The sequence below is a fragment of the Hydractinia symbiolongicarpus genome, chromosome 7 (assembly GCF_029227915.1).
Source record: "Hydractinia symbiolongicarpus strain clone_291-10 chromosome 7, HSymV2.1, whole genome shotgun sequence".
Classification (NCBI taxonomy): domain Eukaryota; kingdom Metazoa; phylum Cnidaria; class Hydrozoa; order Anthoathecata; family Hydractiniidae; genus Hydractinia; species Hydractinia symbiolongicarpus.
In genome coordinates, this window is record NC_079881.1 from 16,496,349 (window position 1) to 16,516,661 (window position 20,313).

At 32.9% G+C, this 20,313-nt stretch overlaps 1 protein-coding gene across 1 annotated transcript; it reads right to left on the bottom strand.

Moving 5' to 3' along the window:
- Positions 1–13,744: 13,744 nt before the first annotated feature.
- Positions 13,745–16,371, bottom strand: LOC130648547 (eosinophil peroxidase-like). Its single transcript, XM_057454600.1, has 2 exons — positions 16,253–16,371; positions 13,745–16,111 (listed from the first exon to the last, which is right to left on the bottom strand). Exons 1-2 carry the CDS (start codon positions 16,369–16,371, stop codon positions 14,665–14,667), a joined length of 1,566 nt encoding a protein of 521 aa, XP_057310583.1. The 3' UTR covers positions 13,745–14,664.
- Between the last annotated feature and the right edge of the window lie 3,942 nt (positions 16,372–20,313).

The window sequence follows — 20,313 nt, forward strand, 5'->3', positions numbered from 1 at the left end:
TTACCCAGAGTTCCTCAACGTTGTCCGTCATTTTGGCTAGCGCTGAAACTTGTGACTTAGACGGGGTTGGAAGCTCAGGGATCGTGGCTTGAAACTAAAGACATGAAAAGAAATGCCATGAGTAGTGCAAGGGAAAGAAAAGGAATTCTTAAGTAATTTTTTTCATTGGATTTACAAGAATTTGAGGTACCCCACAATGAGAAGTAAATAACAGAAACGCCTTTCCGATGTCTGATTTTTATTTATTTTGTGATTTTAAGCTACCTAGCCAGTAGCATGCCAGCACTCCAGGGCACATTTGTTATTAAATAATTAAGTGATAAAGTACAAGAGCTAAATACATTACTTTAATGTAGCTAGCTGCACAAAAGATTTTTCAAGGCATTCTGTCTTTTTAAATAAAAATAGCTAGGTATAAAGTTATTTTGACCTCCCATACAGTGAACATTCAAGACTTAAGTATATAGCTAGTTAGGTATGCAAGACATTGCATGTTGGTAAGCATGTTTCCATGACAAACTGAAACCTATATTTCATAAATAAATAATGTAGATTTTCAGTTTTCTTTTATGAAATAACAAAATTTGGGAAAGTATAGCCAGAAGTAATATTCGCTTGAAGTGGGAAGACCTAAAGTCTTCAGGTTAAGACTTAGTAAAAAAGCATAAACTGTTTCACATGGAGGACACTTAGTGTAGTGTGTTACAAATCCAGTGGAGCGCTTATAGCATTAAGAATATCTTTTTCATAAACCAACATTCACAGGACTTATGGTAAGCCTATTGTTACTTCTGCAAAGCAAGTACAGTTGTTTAGCATTTTTCATTTTGCATAAAAAGTTCCTGTGGATATTCAAAAAATAATTGTGAGTGCCAGCAGACTGGGCGATTAGTGCAAAGTAAACGTGTTGCAGATCCAGGTGAACAAAAAATAACTTTCTAACCACTTTGTATTTATACGGCATAAAATTTAGATTATGTATTTAGCACTGTGCTTTAGAAGCACATTCCCACTTTCTCTGAGCTGGATAAGGTATTTGGTCCTAAACCTGGGACACATTTTATCTGTTTGAATTATTTTTAATCCTGGGAATCACTCAGAATGTTTTCTGTACACATGGCTTGTCAAAATTGATATGCTGACAAAAAAAGTTTATCGGCGTCTCCAAAAATGGCCAAAATTAAGAACTCAGAAACTATGATAGTAGTAAAAAAGATTTTGGGTTCATTTCATCAAACTGGTCTAAAAACATGTAATACTAAGTTTCAAGTCATTATTTCAATTTTTTATAGGACTTTTACTTAGTATAGCTTTAGCATAGTTTTTCATACCGCTGGCACCAAAATGACTGCAGGGACTAACCGGTTTGAAATTATTTATATTACTTTAATAACAAACTTTTTCTCTTGATGTGTTTTTATTTTCCTGAAAAAGTTCTTGCATAGCTTATGTGTTAACATTAGGATAAGAACGAAGTTACTGTGAGACATGGGTTTTAAACCTTAAAAATTTCCAGCGAAAAATTTGAAAACTAATGAATGACAAAATCGCAAAAGTTTATCTTTAAATTTTTAATTTTTGTTAATGTAAAAGTAATCCACATGAAAAAAGTTTCTGATGCTTTTTATGAAGAAATCTTCCATATTAGCAATATGGGGTAACTTGATGAAAAATGCATTTTCCTGCAGGTGTTCTGAAATATGTGTAGTATGATATTAAAAAATGTGATGTAATTTTCCTCTTTAAGTTTTGACTTTTAACCCAGCTAAAAAGCTCAGCCTTGTCCTTTATACTTAGTCTAGCTAGCTATAGCGAAAAAGTTTAATATTCAAACTTGACATATTTTACTGAGTATTAAGTAATAAGTGCTAGTTTAATCCTAAATGTAACTATAGTAGCTAAGCTACCTGAAAGAACAACATCAAACAACATCGAGGTTGTTCTCTTTTGTAAACAAACCCATTGGTATTTTTGTAATAAGTACCAAATTTTATGTGTTCATTTCTTACGGTTATGAGTATAACCGAAGTGCCCTGTACGTAAGTCCTAAAAATTTATGTCATTGGCTCACTCTTTACGAATGACACCACGTAATAAATGAAAACCATGCTTTGCTATTTCCCGTAACCTACACCGAGATTTGGTTGTTATATATATTAGAATTAATTGTCTTTAAGGTTTACGACTTGCAGGGATTTTTGCTTATTTTCAATCACAAATTTAAGTATAAAAAGACATACCTTTAGGGTTTGTGCTAAAACCTGCAACTAATCCTTCAGGAAATCCTGACTCTAATATAACTTGAGGAAGTGAAATTTCAAATTCAAACGCCTTTGATATACTTTCAAGAGTTAAAGTATTGATGGAAGAGTAAAAGTAATTGTCTAAAGGTCGCGATGGATCAAATGAGATTGCACTTTTAGATATTATTTCTTTTCCATTTCCAATTTTTCCTAAGTGCACTTCTCCTGTTAGCTCTAAAAAAATATAAACGCAGCTTAAAGCTTGATTTAGTACGTAAATGATTAGTGCAATGATATGACAATATTGAAATCTAAAACTATCTTATTAAACTTCTAGCTTTACTATCAAAAACTCGTTTGGAAGAAAAAAAAATTGATAAAATGCTACCATTGGTTAGATCTTAGGTCATATTTGGTAAAAAATAAGGTGGGTAAAACGTCAAATCTTTTAACTAAGAGCCTGTCAAAATTAGACTTCAAATCAATTAAACATCACACCTAGTTTTGGGATTGGAACTGAAGGCTCAATAGCAACTCCCATCTGTATGTTTCCAAAAGCAACATATTTTAAGCCAAATGGTCTTTTCCACATTCCCTCCATTAGAAGTTGAAGTTCAACTCTTCCGGTAACACCAACGGATATACGAGCTGCATTAGGAAAAAAGACATTGATAAAGTAGAATTTTCTTCTAAATAAATCAAAGGGAAGATTTTTACTTGTTTCAAAACAGCTTTAAAAACTTACCTGTGAATGCCAACGGGGGGTCTAGAAGTTTCATTTGTCCTTCAAAATAAAATTCTGTCTCAGCTGCAACCTTTAAAACAGCTTGCAACTTTGTCAATTTAAAGTTTTTTCCAAATTCGAATCCATTCCCATCGTAGACTGCTCGAAGTGTCACTCCTGATGTTGATATTTCACCTTCCAATCTTAACTTTGTACCTGGCTTCATTTTTTCTCGTGCCACCTCACACAGAGCTGATCCTTTGCAATCATTTGGTATTGTTAATTGAGTGGAGAGAAATACACCTAATAATGAAACGAAATTTTACGCTTTCAGAGTAAGTAATCTAAGGAAGTACCAATCTGTTTGTATCTGCACAAGATTTTATTGTTGGAGCGTTGCTTGTTTTATGGGTTGCGACTAATATTATGAAACGAGTATGTCTTATCTTCGCATTTTTGTAATGCACAATCTCTAATACAGTGGATAACTGTACCTTTTTTGAGTTTCACAGCGTTTTTTAATTCGGGCAATGTAAAATCCACCTTTTCTGTTGCGTCAGTATTAGATATCAATATGCCTGAATACAACAAATTAAAAAATAAAACAATTATTCGCTAAAAGGACGAATACACAAAAAATGAAAAAATCGAAAAAACTCACTTGCTGTTAATTGCGACATCCATGATGTTTGCAAGATCTTCTTTTTGAATAACTTTTCAACAATCTCGTCCAATCTTATATTTTTCATTACAACGCCAAGAAACATTTGGCGACTTTGGACACCTCCCAGTACCATTCCTTCAAAAAACATTCCATCCCAACCAAACAATATAGGATTGCCTGTCACACTAAATTATATGATGACTAAATTCTTGTATGTAAATATAGTTGCCGAGTAAAAAAGTTCCAATAACTAAAACTGGACGTCAAAATGATGTTTCCAAATTTAAGATAAAAAAGAAAGACTCTTTTTCCATAGCCTTCAAATTGGCGTGTACTCGGTGTCTTAGACACTACTGGTTATCTTTCTATTTTCATAGCTGTAATATATAAAAACTAAAACTTAGTAGTCTACATATAAAATTAAGTCAGTTGCCTTAGTCTGTTCTTTATATTTCCTACAGTTGTATTTATAACTAGGCAGCAGTTAATTATTGTGAAGCTCCTTAAAAACAACATGCCTAAATTGAAGGATTTAAGATACATACTAGACTTCCAGCTGTAATTCCCTACTTGGTTTTTTGTGGTTTTTATGGTTAGATAGTCATATGTTATAAGTTAGTACAGTTCATACCTAGCTAAAGCGGAAGTACTTATTAGTTGTGTATTATAATTATAAATCATGAAGTACCTGACCACCTAAAGCTTTAAAACAGATTAGAGCTTAAATATTTGAATGCTGCGTGATGATACTCAAATATATTTTGCTCATGCTATTTTATTGTAACTCTTGTCAAAACCTATTCCGTAAATGATAAGTGACTGTTACTGTTAGGAAAAGGCAATGATGTAACAAACGTGATATGTATTTATTCAAACTAAGCTATAAGACTTTAAAGGGTTGCCTTAAGATATTTAGGTTGGTTATGAGTGTCAATGTTTGATTGCTGCTAAGCAACACGCAACCTTTTGTTGCTTAAAATTATTTGCGAATTTTTTAATGAAAAATGCTCTTTAATTGCTTTTAGCTATGATGGAGAACTCAAATGTCTTTAAACCTGTTAACTGTGTTAAGAAACGATCTTATATATTCATTTGATCAACGTGTCACGCCATAGTAGGTATATATTCATCTTAGCCTTTAACTAACAACAGTTTAACAAACTTGAGAGGAACTAAATTTTAAATCTTTTTACCGTAATTTTAAATTATCCCCAAACACTGCATTTACTTTAACGTCTTTTATACCAAAATTTAAAAAGTCTAAGTTGGAAATAACAGAACTTTTCCCTTCTTCTGTTCCACCAAATTGTTCCATTAGTCTTTTTAGCGTCAACGTGCAAATTTCACCTTAAAAAAAGTAAAATACAAGGTAATAACGTTGGTACATTTTACCCGTTTTTTACGTCCCTAAAAGTTATCTAAGAATAAAAAAAAAATAATATCAATGTTGTAAGGTGGCTTGAAAAAGGAATCATCATAATAATTTTACGAAAAGTCGTGTATCTATTGTGTTTTTACTCAAATATTCGGTCACAGGTGCGCGTAGGCGTTAGATTGATGAGAACAGCCTAGAAAAGTCGTGTATCTATTGTGTTTTTACTCAAATCTTCGGTCACAAGTGGGCGTAGGCATTAGATTGATGAGAACAGCCTAGAAAAATCGTGTATCTGTTGTGTTTTTACTCAAATCTTCGGTCACAAGTGGGCGTAGGCGTTAGATTGATGAGAACAGCCTAGAAAAGTCGTGTATCTGTTGTGTTTTTACTCAAATCTTCGGTCACAAGTGGGCGTAGGCGTTAGATTGATGAGAACAGCCTAGAAAAGTCGTGTATCTGTTGTGTTTTTACTCAAATCTTCCGTCACAAGTGGGCGTAGGCGTTAGATTGATGAGAACAGCCTAGACATTGACGACCAAAGTGTAAAAATAGTTAAAAAATCTTACCATTTAATTCAAAAACATCTCCTTTTTTTGTTACAGTCACTTCTAAGGTTCCATCTCCAATCTTTGCAGCACCTTTGACTTTAAAATCCCAACTTCCTTCCGGCTTATGAGACAAATCAAATTGCACATCTTTAATAGCGATTAAATCGTTACCTAACTTCACTTCATCAGGAGCTTCGAGTTGGACATCAACAGCTTTAGTTTGAACATTAACATCAAACTTTTTGATAGTGATTTTTGGTGGCGTCTTCAGTACCTTTTCAAAAATGGCGTCCGGCACATTCGGAATCAATGCAACCAAGGCGTTAAGCAAATCCATTTTTATGTTATCAGGAAATTGACAGCATATTATTCCATCAGTAACAAAGATCTTTACAAATATGGAATCGGGAATATTTGTCAACGTTGCCTTCGTTCCAGTCTTCTTGATGATTTCTTTGAGAGGTATGTCTAATTTTATTTTTGTGCCTTTTGTTATTGTTTTCGCATTTGAGACATATTTCTGAAGAACTTTATTCAATGCTTCATTTTTAAGGACCATCATATCTCCATTTGATATTTCAAGAGCGACACTTACTTTCAAATCCTTTAGCAAAGGTATGTCGCTTAAATCTTTTCCTGTCAGGGAATTGATAATTGCAGTTGGTTGAATGTCCTTGATATCAGCAACAACAGCAGCATTTGTCGCTTCTTCAACATTTTTTTGAGCAACAACAAAAAGAACGATATTTCCCAAACCTGTAATTCCTGAAGCTGCTCCAGATAGAACAACCTCAAATGCCCCATCTACACTCACAGTACCATGAATAGATGGATTTGCAACAACAGCTTTTGAAAACATCCCAGCTTTTTGTGGTGTGTCTTCTTTTGCCATTTCCTTTTTGGAAAACAACTTACTAAAGTCATCAGCTGTAATTTGATCCGATTTTATTATGAAATTTGCTTCTTTTTGATCTTTCTTCTTATGAAACTCTAGTGGGACTGACTTTCCTGCTATTGTGATTCCACCATTGATGTTGATACCAATGCTTTCAAATTTCGGTGATGAAACAATGGTTTTATAATTAAACTGCATTTCTAACGTCCCTTTTTGTACCTGTGTAAAAGTGAGTTATACTCTTGATGCGGTTTTAACACAAGGCAAAGGTTCACCTATAAAACATTTGATTATAAAAGAAGCCTTACCTTCAACTTTTCTTTAATAATGTCAAATGGCTCTTTGGCTGATGCTTTAAAATCAATATCGCTTTTACATTTATCCAAATTAAAAGATTCAATTTGAAAAACACCAATCGGTAGAAACGATTTTGTCATATCTTCCAATTTCCCTTTTTTTACCAACATTGTGTACAGTTTTCCCAAGGATACCTTTTCTTTACATGTTTTGTCTGGTACAAAATTGATTTTGCATGTATCTTTCGAAACAGTTAGTTTACAGCCAAATGCTTCATATTCTGTACCATCTTTTGTCTCCTTCCCAAACATTGACAATAAATCTGGAATACCTTAAAAAGAAAATATAAGATACACCTAAAACCAGAAGAAACAGTAAAAGGATGATAATTTGTAAACGGAATTTTTGAATAGTTAGTTAATTTATAGGTAGTCTTTTTTCCAACCAAAAAATGATAATATATGCTCTGTTTTAAATCACTTTCCCAGTTGCTGCAAACACAAAGATATCTCCTATTTTCAACAACTTGGAAATAGAGCTATTCTATTGCTTATAGCATTATGCAAGTCATATTATGTTATACCTTGTCTTCTTAGGGGTCGGCTGTCTATATCATCTCCCCTCTCTAGACTTGTTTCACTGTTGTGGCGATGGTGGTGATGAAGCTTATGATTGCTTCTGGCATGAACTACAAAGGCTGATAACAGCACCAGCAGCAAAATATTTATTAATTTCTTCATTGCACCTACTACGAAACAGTTAATAAATCAAGAAAACGCATTTGGGTATGTTTCTGAACAACTATCAATCTTTACTTAATGAAGCATACGTGCATCGTGCATAGTTAATGTTTAGTTGGTAACAAAGCAATAATGTATTGATAGAAAAAAAGATTTTCCAAACTATTTACTTATAGTTTACAGTTCAACACAATAGTATTGCAACGTTTGGAGCGAGTCACGTTTGTGAAGGAGAGATGGACTAATTTGCCGTACTATGGTATTTTGCGTAGATCAAATTTCAAACAACATTGTTGCTTAATCGTAGAAAAAGCTCTGAAAGGCAAGTGCGCTTTCATAGTTTCATGAAAACGTCAATATAACCTGACAGCTGCACCGTGAAAAAGAACAGCCTTCATTAATAATGAAAAAAACCTTAAAAGCTAAAAAAATTATTTCCCTTTCATAATTATAATAAAATGATTAAAGGGAAGTTATGGTGTTATCAAACTTGTTGACTGCTTCCAATGTTCTTAAACAAAAATAAAAATAGCAAAATAAACAAAAATACAAAAATAGAAATCTTATTTTATATACCTTTATCATGTATAGAATCAATCTCCAACTTCCTGCTATTTATTTCTGTTGCAGCTTTAGTTTTACAAGGTGTTAAAGCGTGTAAGGCAAGTTAGTTTTTTATTCAGATTTGAGCGAGCTACTTGACAAGGTGAATACGTTGTTTACAATTTCGAGAACAAACAATCATGCTTAAAAAATGCATTTTTTAAAATTATTTGATTTTTTTAACAAATAAATGATTTTACATCATCCAAGTTGCAATATGAAATACTTCGCATTGAATAGTTTGTGTTATACTATAGATGGAAGAAGTTATATCGAATAGAGATTGATTCACCTTTTTGACGTCATAAACAAACAAACTGCAGAATGCTTTCTAATAATTTTGTTTAAAAAACGTGAAAGAACAATTGCGGAATAAAAAATGAGAATTTCAGAAACCTAAGGATTACAAATATTTTATTTGTTCTTAAATTTTATTCTTCTTTGATTAACAAGACGCCAATGCAGAAGCTAAGTTCATTTTACTTTTCAATTTCATAGCGCGAGAGACTTTTGTGTTTCTTTCATAATTATAACCTGAAGAAATATAATGACTACATGTTAAGCATAATGCTTTTAAGTTATTCAGGCTTAGATGGGCCTTGATGAATTCTTCTAATTTCTGTTTTTTCTTGTGTCACAGCTATTATAATTAGACACAGTCTTTTCTATTTCTCAAACACACGTCTCGCTTTTGTGATAGGTCTTCCGCTTTTACACGATCAAATTTTCATATAAATTTAATCGTGTAACATATTATATGATAAAAATTTCTATGATCATATGTATAATAGCTTTCTTGTCGCGTTCCACAGTTAAAATTAACAATTGTCTTGAAACAAAAGGAGAAGGTGGAAATAGAAAACGCAGGTACTTTAAAAAAAATCATTTTTGATTGCTTTGTTCAGTTACATTGTAATATCCCGTTCAAAAAGATTTACAGGGTGGGTTGGTAGGGGAAGGGGGGATGAAGTTTAGAAACAAATCTTTCCACCACTTAACCTAATTTAGCCCAGGAGGCGGGCGTTAGGAAAAGTTCATAATAATACACGGTATGTTATAAGTACTGTAACATTATTTAATAGCTTTAAATGTATTGAACTTTCATTTTTTGGAAACTTTTATTTGGTTTAATCACCGGATAAAACTTCAGGGATAGCATTTGAATTTTTTTCTGGCAGTCTGGTTGCTATGATGTTTGCAAAGAGAGCAGCAACAATAACGAAGAAACCATGTCGTATAACTTTGCTTATGACGCAAAAATTCCGCTAGCTGTGGAATAAATGATACTGTTCCTGAATATAAAGTTCTTTCACTGCCAATCCCCTGAATTTTCACGCACGTCTGTTAAAAACCCTAATTCTATTTTCACCCCGATAATAATTGAAGACGTTTGTTTAAGTATTTTAACTTTGCTAGTCGTTAGCCCGTGGAAAAATCCACGGGTTCGCCCGTCCTTTTTATACCACACTGCGTGCGTCTCGCAACTTACGCAGCCAAGCTACCATTTTGCGTGACAGACAGATACATAGAAGTATACGGGTATTATATTATAGGTTCTATAGGGTTTGATAGCGTTCAAAATCAATTTCTCAATTTGATAAGTCAAATCTGGAAATCGATATGTCAAATTCGCAGTCAAATTAAAGATATATCATTTTATTATATCAAGTTTTAAACTGATAAGCCAAGTTGCTAGAAAATCAATCAAAATTAGACAACGAAATTTATCCCTCCCTTTTACGAACTGGTTAGTAAAGGTTTTCTTGCTTCAACGCGTTGGTCCTATATTGAGAAATTTAATAACGAGATAAGTACATCTGTTATTTCATCCAGCTCTTTTTGCGTTGTTGCACTATCTAGTTCATCAACAAACTCTAATAATCCAGTTGAGCCATCACGTTTCAGCACTATTTACTTTTATTTGGTCCATTACCATGTCAATATCATAAACCCATGGTTGTAAACAGGAAAAACCTGCACACCTATTAAAAACTGAATGTAATCGCCATTATGGAAATTAAGTAATTTATACTATATGAACCTCTTGGAAACCATATGGGGAAAAGGGGATTGTTGGGGTCAAGATTGCCTTCCGAGGTAGCTTAAACTAGCTGAGCTGAGTTTTAATCTAAATGGCATGGATTAATGACAATAAAAATAAAATGGCGCTATTAGCAGGTGGTCAATGCTAGGGTGACCAACACTAGGGATTCTGCTTAATTAATCGCTAGCTATATGGTCGTTGTATGCAAATCCATTTAATTAGCAACATTTTCAAGCCTAATAAATAATTCTTATATCACGAGGGCGTACAATGCCTTCCTTAATTACAAAAAAGTATTAATGAGTTGTTAATTTGAAACTTTGTTGCCTTCTTAAATGATGCGTATGTTCAAAGTGTAAAATACACAATTTTCTATTATCCACAGAAAAAAAAGTAACCGTATAGAGCTCTTTTCGATTGGCTGTAGCTGACTATGCATACAAATCTATACTTTCTCTAACTCTTTTATAGGAAGTGTCAGCATGTGATAAGCTGTAGGGCGTAGCTCCGTGTTACGACTATACGGATGGTCACGTGCTATCTATTTTATACTGTACCATAGCCATAGACAAAGGCATGAATTTTTAGTGACCCTATGTATTATGAAGAAGAAATTTATGTGTAAACCTTTTATTTGTCGTGGCTGTTTGCAATTCCAGACAAGAGTTTAGCTTTGTTTGTCTGTTTAAAATCTTGGAGGAACGCTCACTATCTAAATAGGTTAGAAAAGATATCTAATAATGATAACAGACGGGTCTTTTTTTATATTTCTACTGGGAGAGAAGTTTGACATTTACTAATTTAGAGACACGTTGTCAACAACGTTGTCATTGTTCAACAGAAAACATTAAAACCGTATATTATACTTTTTTAATACTAGCTATATACGTAACAATACGGTTTTTTACTGCGTAATAGTTGCTGGTTTTTTAACTTTTATACTTCTACTGAAATTGTCCAATATTTGTAAAAACACTACTAGTATCTAGGTCCATACGACAGTTTTAAAAAGAGTAAAATAAGAAAGAGTCAGAATAAAGTCATTGCGACGAGAACTTGTATCAGATCTAAACACTTAAGTCGGTGTTTTTTTTTAGAGTGCACCAAATTGCATTTTTGGGGTACCTTTTGTTTAAGACTGCTTTTCTAAATCATTTTTATCATTGCTACTTCAAATTTTAATGCAAAATAGAAAAAAGATGAAATATTCCAAATCTTTTTGTCCGGTTTCCATTGGGTGAGTGAATCAGTCGCAACTTAAGTGTAAAGTTAGAAGTAATTTAGGTATAAAGTTCGGAGTAATTTAGGATGAAAGCTTTTTAGGTGTCCAGGGATGAAAAATTCCAAAGTGAATTACTTCTGATCTATGAGAGAGATATTGTTTTGAAATTTCACCCACTGATTTTATTATTTCTAAATTTTGAGAAGATGTAAAAAAATGTTGAAATGAGTAAAATAGGATGAATTATTCCAAAAATAGAGTGAAAAATTGATTGCAAAGTGGAATGTATTATAAACTCAGATAAAAATGAATTTATCGAATGATATTTGTCTAATCTTATAAAATATGGCAAGAAGTTTTAATAAAGAGTGATAGAGGATGGATTATTCCACTTTTAAGTTGGCCACAACAGAAAGCGTGTGATGTTTTATATTAATGATAGTAGACGAATGGTCTTCTTCAGTGTTTTATAGAAATTCTCGGAGTCACATGGTTTTAAAATAATCTCAACTTGCCAATTCAACTAAACTGAAGTGAAAATATCGCGAATGGAGTAATTTTGGATGAAAAATTCCATTTTTTAGAGATTTTACATTATACTATCGATACTCTATTAAAGATTAACTTTACGCTATTAACTTCATTTTTTATTGTTACTGACAGTTGGTTCCACAACATAAAATTTAAAGGATGAAATAATCCACACATTTTCAGGATGAAGTATTCCACACGCAAAAATCGTGATAAATTGAAATAATATTCGCGATATTTGCACTTAGTTAAGTTGAATTGGCAAAGTTCTGTTCTTACATTATGTCTTTGTTATAAGGTGACATTCGTTAATAATTATTTCCGTATCAATACCCTCCATTACCAATAAATAAGAGAAGTAATAAGGAGTGATACTGGATGAAAAATTCCAATTTCCTAAAATTTTTATTCTGTATAATTTTTAACCCCACTTGCGATAAAGTCTTTTATGTGTTGAAGGTTTTTGCCGTAACTTCAAGAAGACATTGCATTGCTAAAGATTCGAACGGTTTGAAACCTTTGCATTGCACTCTCTTGATTCGACGGGTAAGTTTTTATTTGGACTTGTCTGGGCATGTTTATTTTGTTGGGCATGCCAACGATTTAATAATTTGATTTGATTTGATGAGTTTGTGGATTTAAGCTGCTTTGGAGATGATTTTTCATTGTCGTGGTGAGAATTGCACAAAGTCTTTCAGTACAAAATCCAACCAAAAGAAACCAATACCTGAATCTCAACCAAATATTGTATGTATTGAAAATATTTATTATTGTCCAACGAATGGATGTTCCACCAAATCAAAGTACAAATCAACATTCCTACAAGTTGAACGATAAGCGTAAAACCAATAAAAGATGCTCATTTTGCGGAAATGTATTTGCTCAGAAATCGAATCGCGACAGACACGTTTAGAATGCGCATATGTTTCTGAAAAGGACATGTCAGACCCATATGGTCACTTCATTGAGAAAGGTGAAAAATATTTTAAAGGACTTTATTTGAAGTTAGCTCGCTCCAAAAATGCAAAAGTGAAACGGTTTAACACATTACCAACAAAGGTTATAATAACACCTGAAGAAATTTGTGACAGCTATGTCGATTTTAATGATCAACTGGAATTGGACACTAACATTTACAATATATTAAATCAAAAAGCAAGTTTATAATTTTTTTGAAACTGCTCTGAAAAGTCATTAATTTTTTTTGGAATATTTCTTGTTATTTCACTCTTAAAATTTCTTCTTTTGATTTTTCCATTCTATTAGACTCCTTTTAGTCAGAAACATTAATCTTTGTTTAACTAAAGTTGTACTAAGCCTAATGTGAAAACAATGTTTGATATTTCGTATTTCCCTAAGTTTGATATTTGTTTGGATTGTGTTACCAGTTCTTTTCCCTTGCTAGTTTGTTAAGATGTTTGGAATAATTAATCCTCTGTTACTCTCGAGGATACGTGTTAGCATATGTATCAATAAAATGTCATTTTGTTTGAGAGGTATATTGTAACTAAAATTGTTGTATTAATTTTTTTCTACCGCGTGTTCCATTGTATTTCGATTTATTGTTTTTTTTTGGAATATTTCATCCAATTCTACTCCGAAAATAGTTTTAAAATATATTTCGTTGTTTTATTATACATTATCCTTCAAAACTATCATCGTTTACTAGCTTCTTACCTAAATATTAAAACTTGTTTTTGAAGGCTTATTACGATGCTTGGTATGATAACAAGGTCGTACTAAGGTATAAAAAACTTGATTTTAAACCGATTTTAACAAAGGGGTTCGCTCTATACAATTTGCGGGGCTGATTGAGCCGACAATACTTCCAGCTGTTATTTTAACTTTATTAGTACACCAAAAATTTGTTGCTGCAATCATGGACGAAATTTGTGAGTCTTGGAGAATTAGAGTCGGGTATTTTGAAATCATCAAAAGTTCACAGAAGGCTTGACGTCAGTACGACCATTTTTAAGAATTTTGGAACCTTCCTGAGTCCCGACGTGGATTCTTTCGTTGCGTAAAAGCGCTAGATAATGCCACTAGAAAATTTTAAACGCTGTCAGTCTGGCCAACTTGTGCGCCAAAGTAGCAAACATTTCACCTTTTCAGCCTTGTATAAAAAATGATGAGACAACTGCTTTAACAAACTCTTTAACATTCAATCCAGCGTTAATTATCGTTAAAATAAAATTTGTTCTGCAAAATACATATTGCTAAAATCAAATGTCTGTTTAGACGAAGAGAGCAAACCAGGTGAAACGTCATATTTTTCCGTAATATGGCAATATTACACCTTTTTTTAAAAAGAAGCTAGTTGATAAGAAAGTCAAGGTTAAGGTTTTGGCAAAAATTTGGAACGTATTAAAAACCTGCTCAGTAAGAAGAAGAAAAATAATGTAATTAGAACTACTAGAAAGCAATTATTTTATTTCACAATTTCTTATCTTTTACTAGTATACGTGCATGTTTTTTACAATAATTTCAACGCCTATTTCTTGCAATCCCCAAAATATTTATTTTCTTTTCGAAATCATACTTCCCTATTTTCCAGAAAAACATAAACCAAAAAAGAATTAAACAAAAAAGTGTTAAAAAAGCACAGTTTTTCTCAGCTGAAATTTGGACGGTTTAAAAAATAAAAAAATAAATAAAAGGAATTAAACAAAATAGAAAAAGGAAATGAGAAAAATAAATTGAATAAAATATTTTTCATTATTTATTCTTTTAATTATATATCAAATTTGATTGATATCGGAATTATCTTTATTGATTGCATTAGTAAGGTCTCTGTTTCCAGTAATGGAGATTAATTCCTGGTATTGACCCGCATACGTAGCGTCTTGCACCACTATTGAAAGCTTTAAATGCTTCTTTTTGCAGCGAAACTACTCCATGTAGGTTATCACAAAGGACTTTTGATAGTGTGACTTTTTTGATTTCGTGGAGCTGACGTGAAGTGAAGACACCATGGTGTTGGTAAAAAAATCGATCCCCCGTCCTTAATCGCTCGAATTGATCTTTTATAATGCAATGAAAAGTTTCGCCCAATGGTTTACCAGGGAGTGGAATCTCACTAATACCAGCTGCAAACAAATCGATGTCGTTTGGATTCTTGTAAAGGCTTTTTAGTTTGGGTATAGCGGCAGAGTGAACTATTCCATATAAATCATAGTAACTTCTTATGGTCCTTAGGCCACAAGCTTTCCTCCAATGTCCATATGTCGGTACACCATGGTCTCTGGCACGTTGGATGTTTAGGGCAGTTAGATCCCGATAATCTGATTGACTGGGAGGAACAAAAAGACGGCGCACGATGTCAAAAGAAAATGTTTCATCAACTTCTTGTGATTGATTACCAAGCAAACCGAAAGTGAGAGATTCGATGCCAAATTTTCGAACAAAGGTAACGTTGCGAAAGGTTTCTCGGATGGGAAGATCGGGAGCCACTTTATCAAAATTTTTGTTCAGCAATGCCCATGAATTAGGCACCAAACTGTGTCCAAATCTAAAGGCGGATGTAGAGAACCCATTTGAAACGGAGGGATCAACGTGCGAACTATATCCTTTGTGTGGACCCAGATTAATTAAAAAGGGCAGGAATTCGTTGTATGTTATGTGTTGAAGCATGGCACCGACAATCTTCCTGCTCGTCTGGAAAAGTTGATATTCACTCCAATGTGGGTTTAAATATTTTAGCTTCCTTGCGATTCTGTTATGTTCTCTGACCCAAATAACATGCAGAACATGCAATGCAGCATTTTCGTCTGCTCTAGTTTCACCGGCTAATGAACAGCCTGTGGCTCGTTCGCAATTTGTTTTTCTTAATGGGAGTAAACCATTTCTTTGTATTTTTAATTGTCCAGTACCTATCACAGAGCATATGATTTTAACAACAAAAAGAAAAAAAGGGAAAGAAAAAATCGTACAACATTGGAACATAGCATTAACATCAACATCAACAACAACATCAACAACAACATCAACAACTACAACAATCGGCTTACCATCGTTTTTTCTCAAAGTTTTACTCCTTTCGAAATCATTATCATAAATTTGCGAACCATCAATATAAGCTGATAGCACATTGATGAATTCACGACGAGATGAGTATCTACTTTGACAGGTTGGTACAGATCTACCAAGGGACGTACATTCTGCCGATGACAATTTAAATTTGATTGGAAAACATGGATACTTGTATGCCACATTCAAATTACCACAACTAGAGAAATACATAAGTATAAAGTAAGGCTATTTTGGATATAGAATAAAAAATTAAGAAGTCCAAAAATTATCTATAACATTTATCACGTTTATCAAAAGCTGCTTGAGTGTGAATACAACGTTTAAAAAACTTCTTTACCTTTTGACGTCACATTCTGCATGAGGTGTAAGCGATATATCATGATCCAAAAATTGTCCATAAGCCATAAACATGACGGACAGACCTTTCTTTGTATGTTGAGTATTTTTCTTGGACATTTGAAATAACTTTTGGCACACTTCGTTAGCGTGCGGTACTTTTGGAACTGTATTTGGATATCCATATGGCAATCCGTGAGTGCTTGCAACATAAGAGGCAGCTACAAAAGAAGAAGTATGCTACTGGTATCCTTATCGGTAAAAAAAGTTGGCAATAAAATTAGTCAGCAAAAATAAAAAGTCGGCAAAAATATTAGTCACTTGGACAAAATTAAGTCACTTTTTGCCGACCAAATTTTTGAATTTAGTCACTTTTTGCTGACTAATTTAGTCACTAATAAAAAATAATTGCATAAAACTAATAAAAATTAGCAGCAGGGAAAAAAAAAAGAAAAAAAGTTAGGTCGGAAAAAAAATGTCGGCAAAAAAGTTTGGTCTTTAATAAAAAAGTCAGCAAAAGTTTTAGTCGGCAAAAAATATTAGTCAGCTAGCCAAAATTTAGTCACTTTTTGCCGAATTTTTATACCTATAAGGTATATTATATTATGTTATGTAAAATTTGCTTATAAAAAAGCCCTAAACATTTGTTCGCTGATAGAGTGCAAGATTTATAGGCTTAACTATGGGAAAGCTAAGGTAATGACAGCATGTATACATTGCAAACTATGGACGTGCGTTTATTGACTGTCTCCATGTACTGGTTAGCAACGAGGAAACACATGTTGTTGCATAACAAAAATATCTTACGCGTCATCAATGGTTAAGCGCCTTTTTAGCTAAAAGCCGATTGTGGTCGCACTGAAGCATGGTTGCAATTGAAAAATGCGTTTAGTGTAATGAAATTTTTAAATGACGTTTTAAAAAAAAGACAGCTGTCCAGGTTAACGGCACAGTTTAAACAAAATTGAAAATTGTATTCGTCCTCTTTTTTTCGGTGCATGTTTTTTAAGCAAGTAAGAATTCAAAATCAGGCTTATTCGAAAGAAGAATCAGGCTTAGACTATGCTGACATTATGCTGACTTTATGCTGTTTATCACAGAATCAAATTAAAAATTTAAATGTTGCTTAAACAATGGTGCGATAAAATGCATGGGTAAGATGGCAGGGTCCATATTCTTACCTGGTACATGTTTCTTGTATTGGAAAAATTAGAAAATCTATTATAAACTGTGTTTTTTGTATGCTTCAAGTTCCTTAATTGCTTCTGCTCATTCAATACGTTTTGCTCAATAAACTTTAGTTAGAATCTACAAAGAGAACTATTCTAATAAATATAAAGAAAAGCATCAACTTACGGGCAAATCTTCTCAAAGTCGTGTTTGCTGCACCTTGAGTTGGCCTGTGAACATTATTACAAACTCCGGAAAGTGTTCGATATTCGTTGTATCCATACCCATAATTACCTGGACAAACTGCGTGTGTTATCACGTCCATACAGTTGCTATACGTCGTGCCTAAGACGGAGAAAAATTCACATTATATGTAGAAACACAATTCCTAAATTGAACAATCATTAGATTTACTAAAGCTCCTCTCCCTGAATAAACCCCACCATATACTCCTAAGAAATTTAAAACTTAGGGTAACAACTGTAAAATTGAGCCAACCAACAATAAAAACCTTAGGGAGAAAATAATATTAGGCAACAAATATCTGCAAAATATGTGCAAAAACAATTATAATTTTCTTCTTCTCTTAGTTGTGTTAGCAACTTTTTTCATTGGTGTATACTTGCCGCAACTATAAAGCGATCGTTCTCTGTACAACAATTAGCACCACCTCCCTCCCCCTGGCAAAAAATAGACTGGAAAGATTATTGCTTGCGAGAAGGTTATTGCTTGCGAGAAGATTATTGCTCGTGAAAGGATTATTGCTTGATGAGATTATTGCTTGATGAGATTATTGCTTGCGAGAAGTTCGTTGCTTGCGAGAAGATTACTGCTTGCGAAAAGATTATTGCTTGCGAGAAGATTATTGCTTGTGAAATGATTATTGCTTGTGAGAAGTTTATTATTTGTGAGAAGGTTATTGTTTGTGAGAAGATTATTGTTTGTGAGAAGATTATTGCTTGTAAAAAGATTATTGCTTGTGAGAAGATTATTGCTTGTGAGAAGATTATTGCTAATGAAAAGATTATTGCTTGTGAGAAGATTATTGCTTGTGAAGAGATTATTGCTTGTGAGAAGATTATTGCTTGTGAAAAGATTATTGCTTGTGAGAAGATTATTGCTTGTGAGAAGATTATTGCTTGTAAAAAGATTATTGCTTGTGAGAAGATTATTGCTTGTGAGAAGATTATTGCTAATGAAAAGATTATTGCTTGTGAGAAGATTATTGCTTGTGAAGAGATTATTGCTTGTGAGAAGATTATTGCTTGTGAAAAGATTATTGCTTGTGAGAAGATTATTGCTTGTGAGAAGATTATTGCTTGTGAGAAGGTTATTGCTTGTGAGAAGATTATTGCTTGTGAAGAGATTATTGCTTGTGAGAAGATTATTGCTTGTGAAAAGATTATTGCTTGTGAGAAGGTTATTGCTTGTGAGAAGATTATTGCTTGTGAGAAGGTTATTGCTTGTGAGAAGGTTATTGCATGTGAAAAGATTATTGCTTGTGAGAAGATTATGGCTTGTGAGAAGGTTATTGCTTGTGAAAAGATTATTGCTTGTGAAAAGATTATTGGTTGTGAGAAGGTTATTGCTTGTGAAAAGATTATTGCTTGTGAAAAGATTATTGCTCGTGAGAAGTTTATTGCTTGTGAAAAGATTATTGCTTGTGAAAAGATTATTGCTCGTGAGAAGTTTATTGCTTGTGAAAAGATTATTGCTTGTGAGAAGATTATTGCTAATGAAAAGATTATTGCTTGTGAGAAGATTATTGCTTGTGAAAAGATTATTGCTTGTGAAAAGGTTATTGCTTGTGAGAAGATTATTGCTTGTGAGAAGATTATTTCTTGTGAGAAGGTTATTGCATGTGAAAAGATTATTGCTTGTGAGAAGATTATTGCTTGTGAGAAGGTTATTGCTTGTGAAAAGATTATTGCTTGTGAAAAGATTATTGGTTGTGAGAAGGTTATTGCTTGTGAAAAGATTATTGCTTGTGAAAAGATTATTGCTCGTGAGAAGTTTATTGCTTGTGAAAAGATTATTGCTTGTGAAAAGATTATTGCTCGTGAGAAGTTTATTGCTTGTGAAAAGATTATTGCTTGTGAGAAGATTATTGCTAATGAAAAGATTATTGCTTGTGAGAAGATTATTGCTTGTGAAGAGATTATTGCTTGTGCGAAGATTATTGCTTGTGAAAAGATTATTGCTTGTGAAAAGATTATTGCTTGTGAGAAGATTATTGCTTGTGAGAAGGTTATTGCTTGTGAGAAGATTATTGCTTGTGAGAAGATTATTGCTTGTGAGAAGATTATTGCTTGCGAGAAGGTTATTTCTTGTTAAAAGATTATTGCTTGTGAGAAGATTATTGCTTGTAAGAAGATTATTGCTAATGAAAAGATTATTGCTTGTGAGAAGATTATTGCTTGTGAAGAGATTATTGCTTGTGAGAAGATTATTGCTTGTGAAATGATTATGGCTTGTGAGAAGATTATTGCTCGTGAAAGGATTATTGCTTGTAAAAAAATTATTGCTTGTGAAAAGGATATTATTTGTTACATCATCTTTTACACTTTTAATCTATCCACCTCTGAATTGCTATAAATTATTATAACTGTAAGGCTGTCTGCAAAAAGGCTATTTTACTTATCATAAAAGAGAAAAAAATAATTACTTTCCTGTTCAATTTAAAAATTAGTAAATACAATAAAAGCTAAATTGCAGACAATTACAGAGTATGCAGTAAATTTAATAATGTACCTGCAACTCTGGCTTCAGACTGTGGTAGTGATCCATACGGATGATAACGGGCTGCTGCGTATGCAACAAAAGCAACCAAAAAAACTCCAATAGATTTCATTTCTCCTTGCTGTGTTTGAAATGACATACAAAGGAATTAAG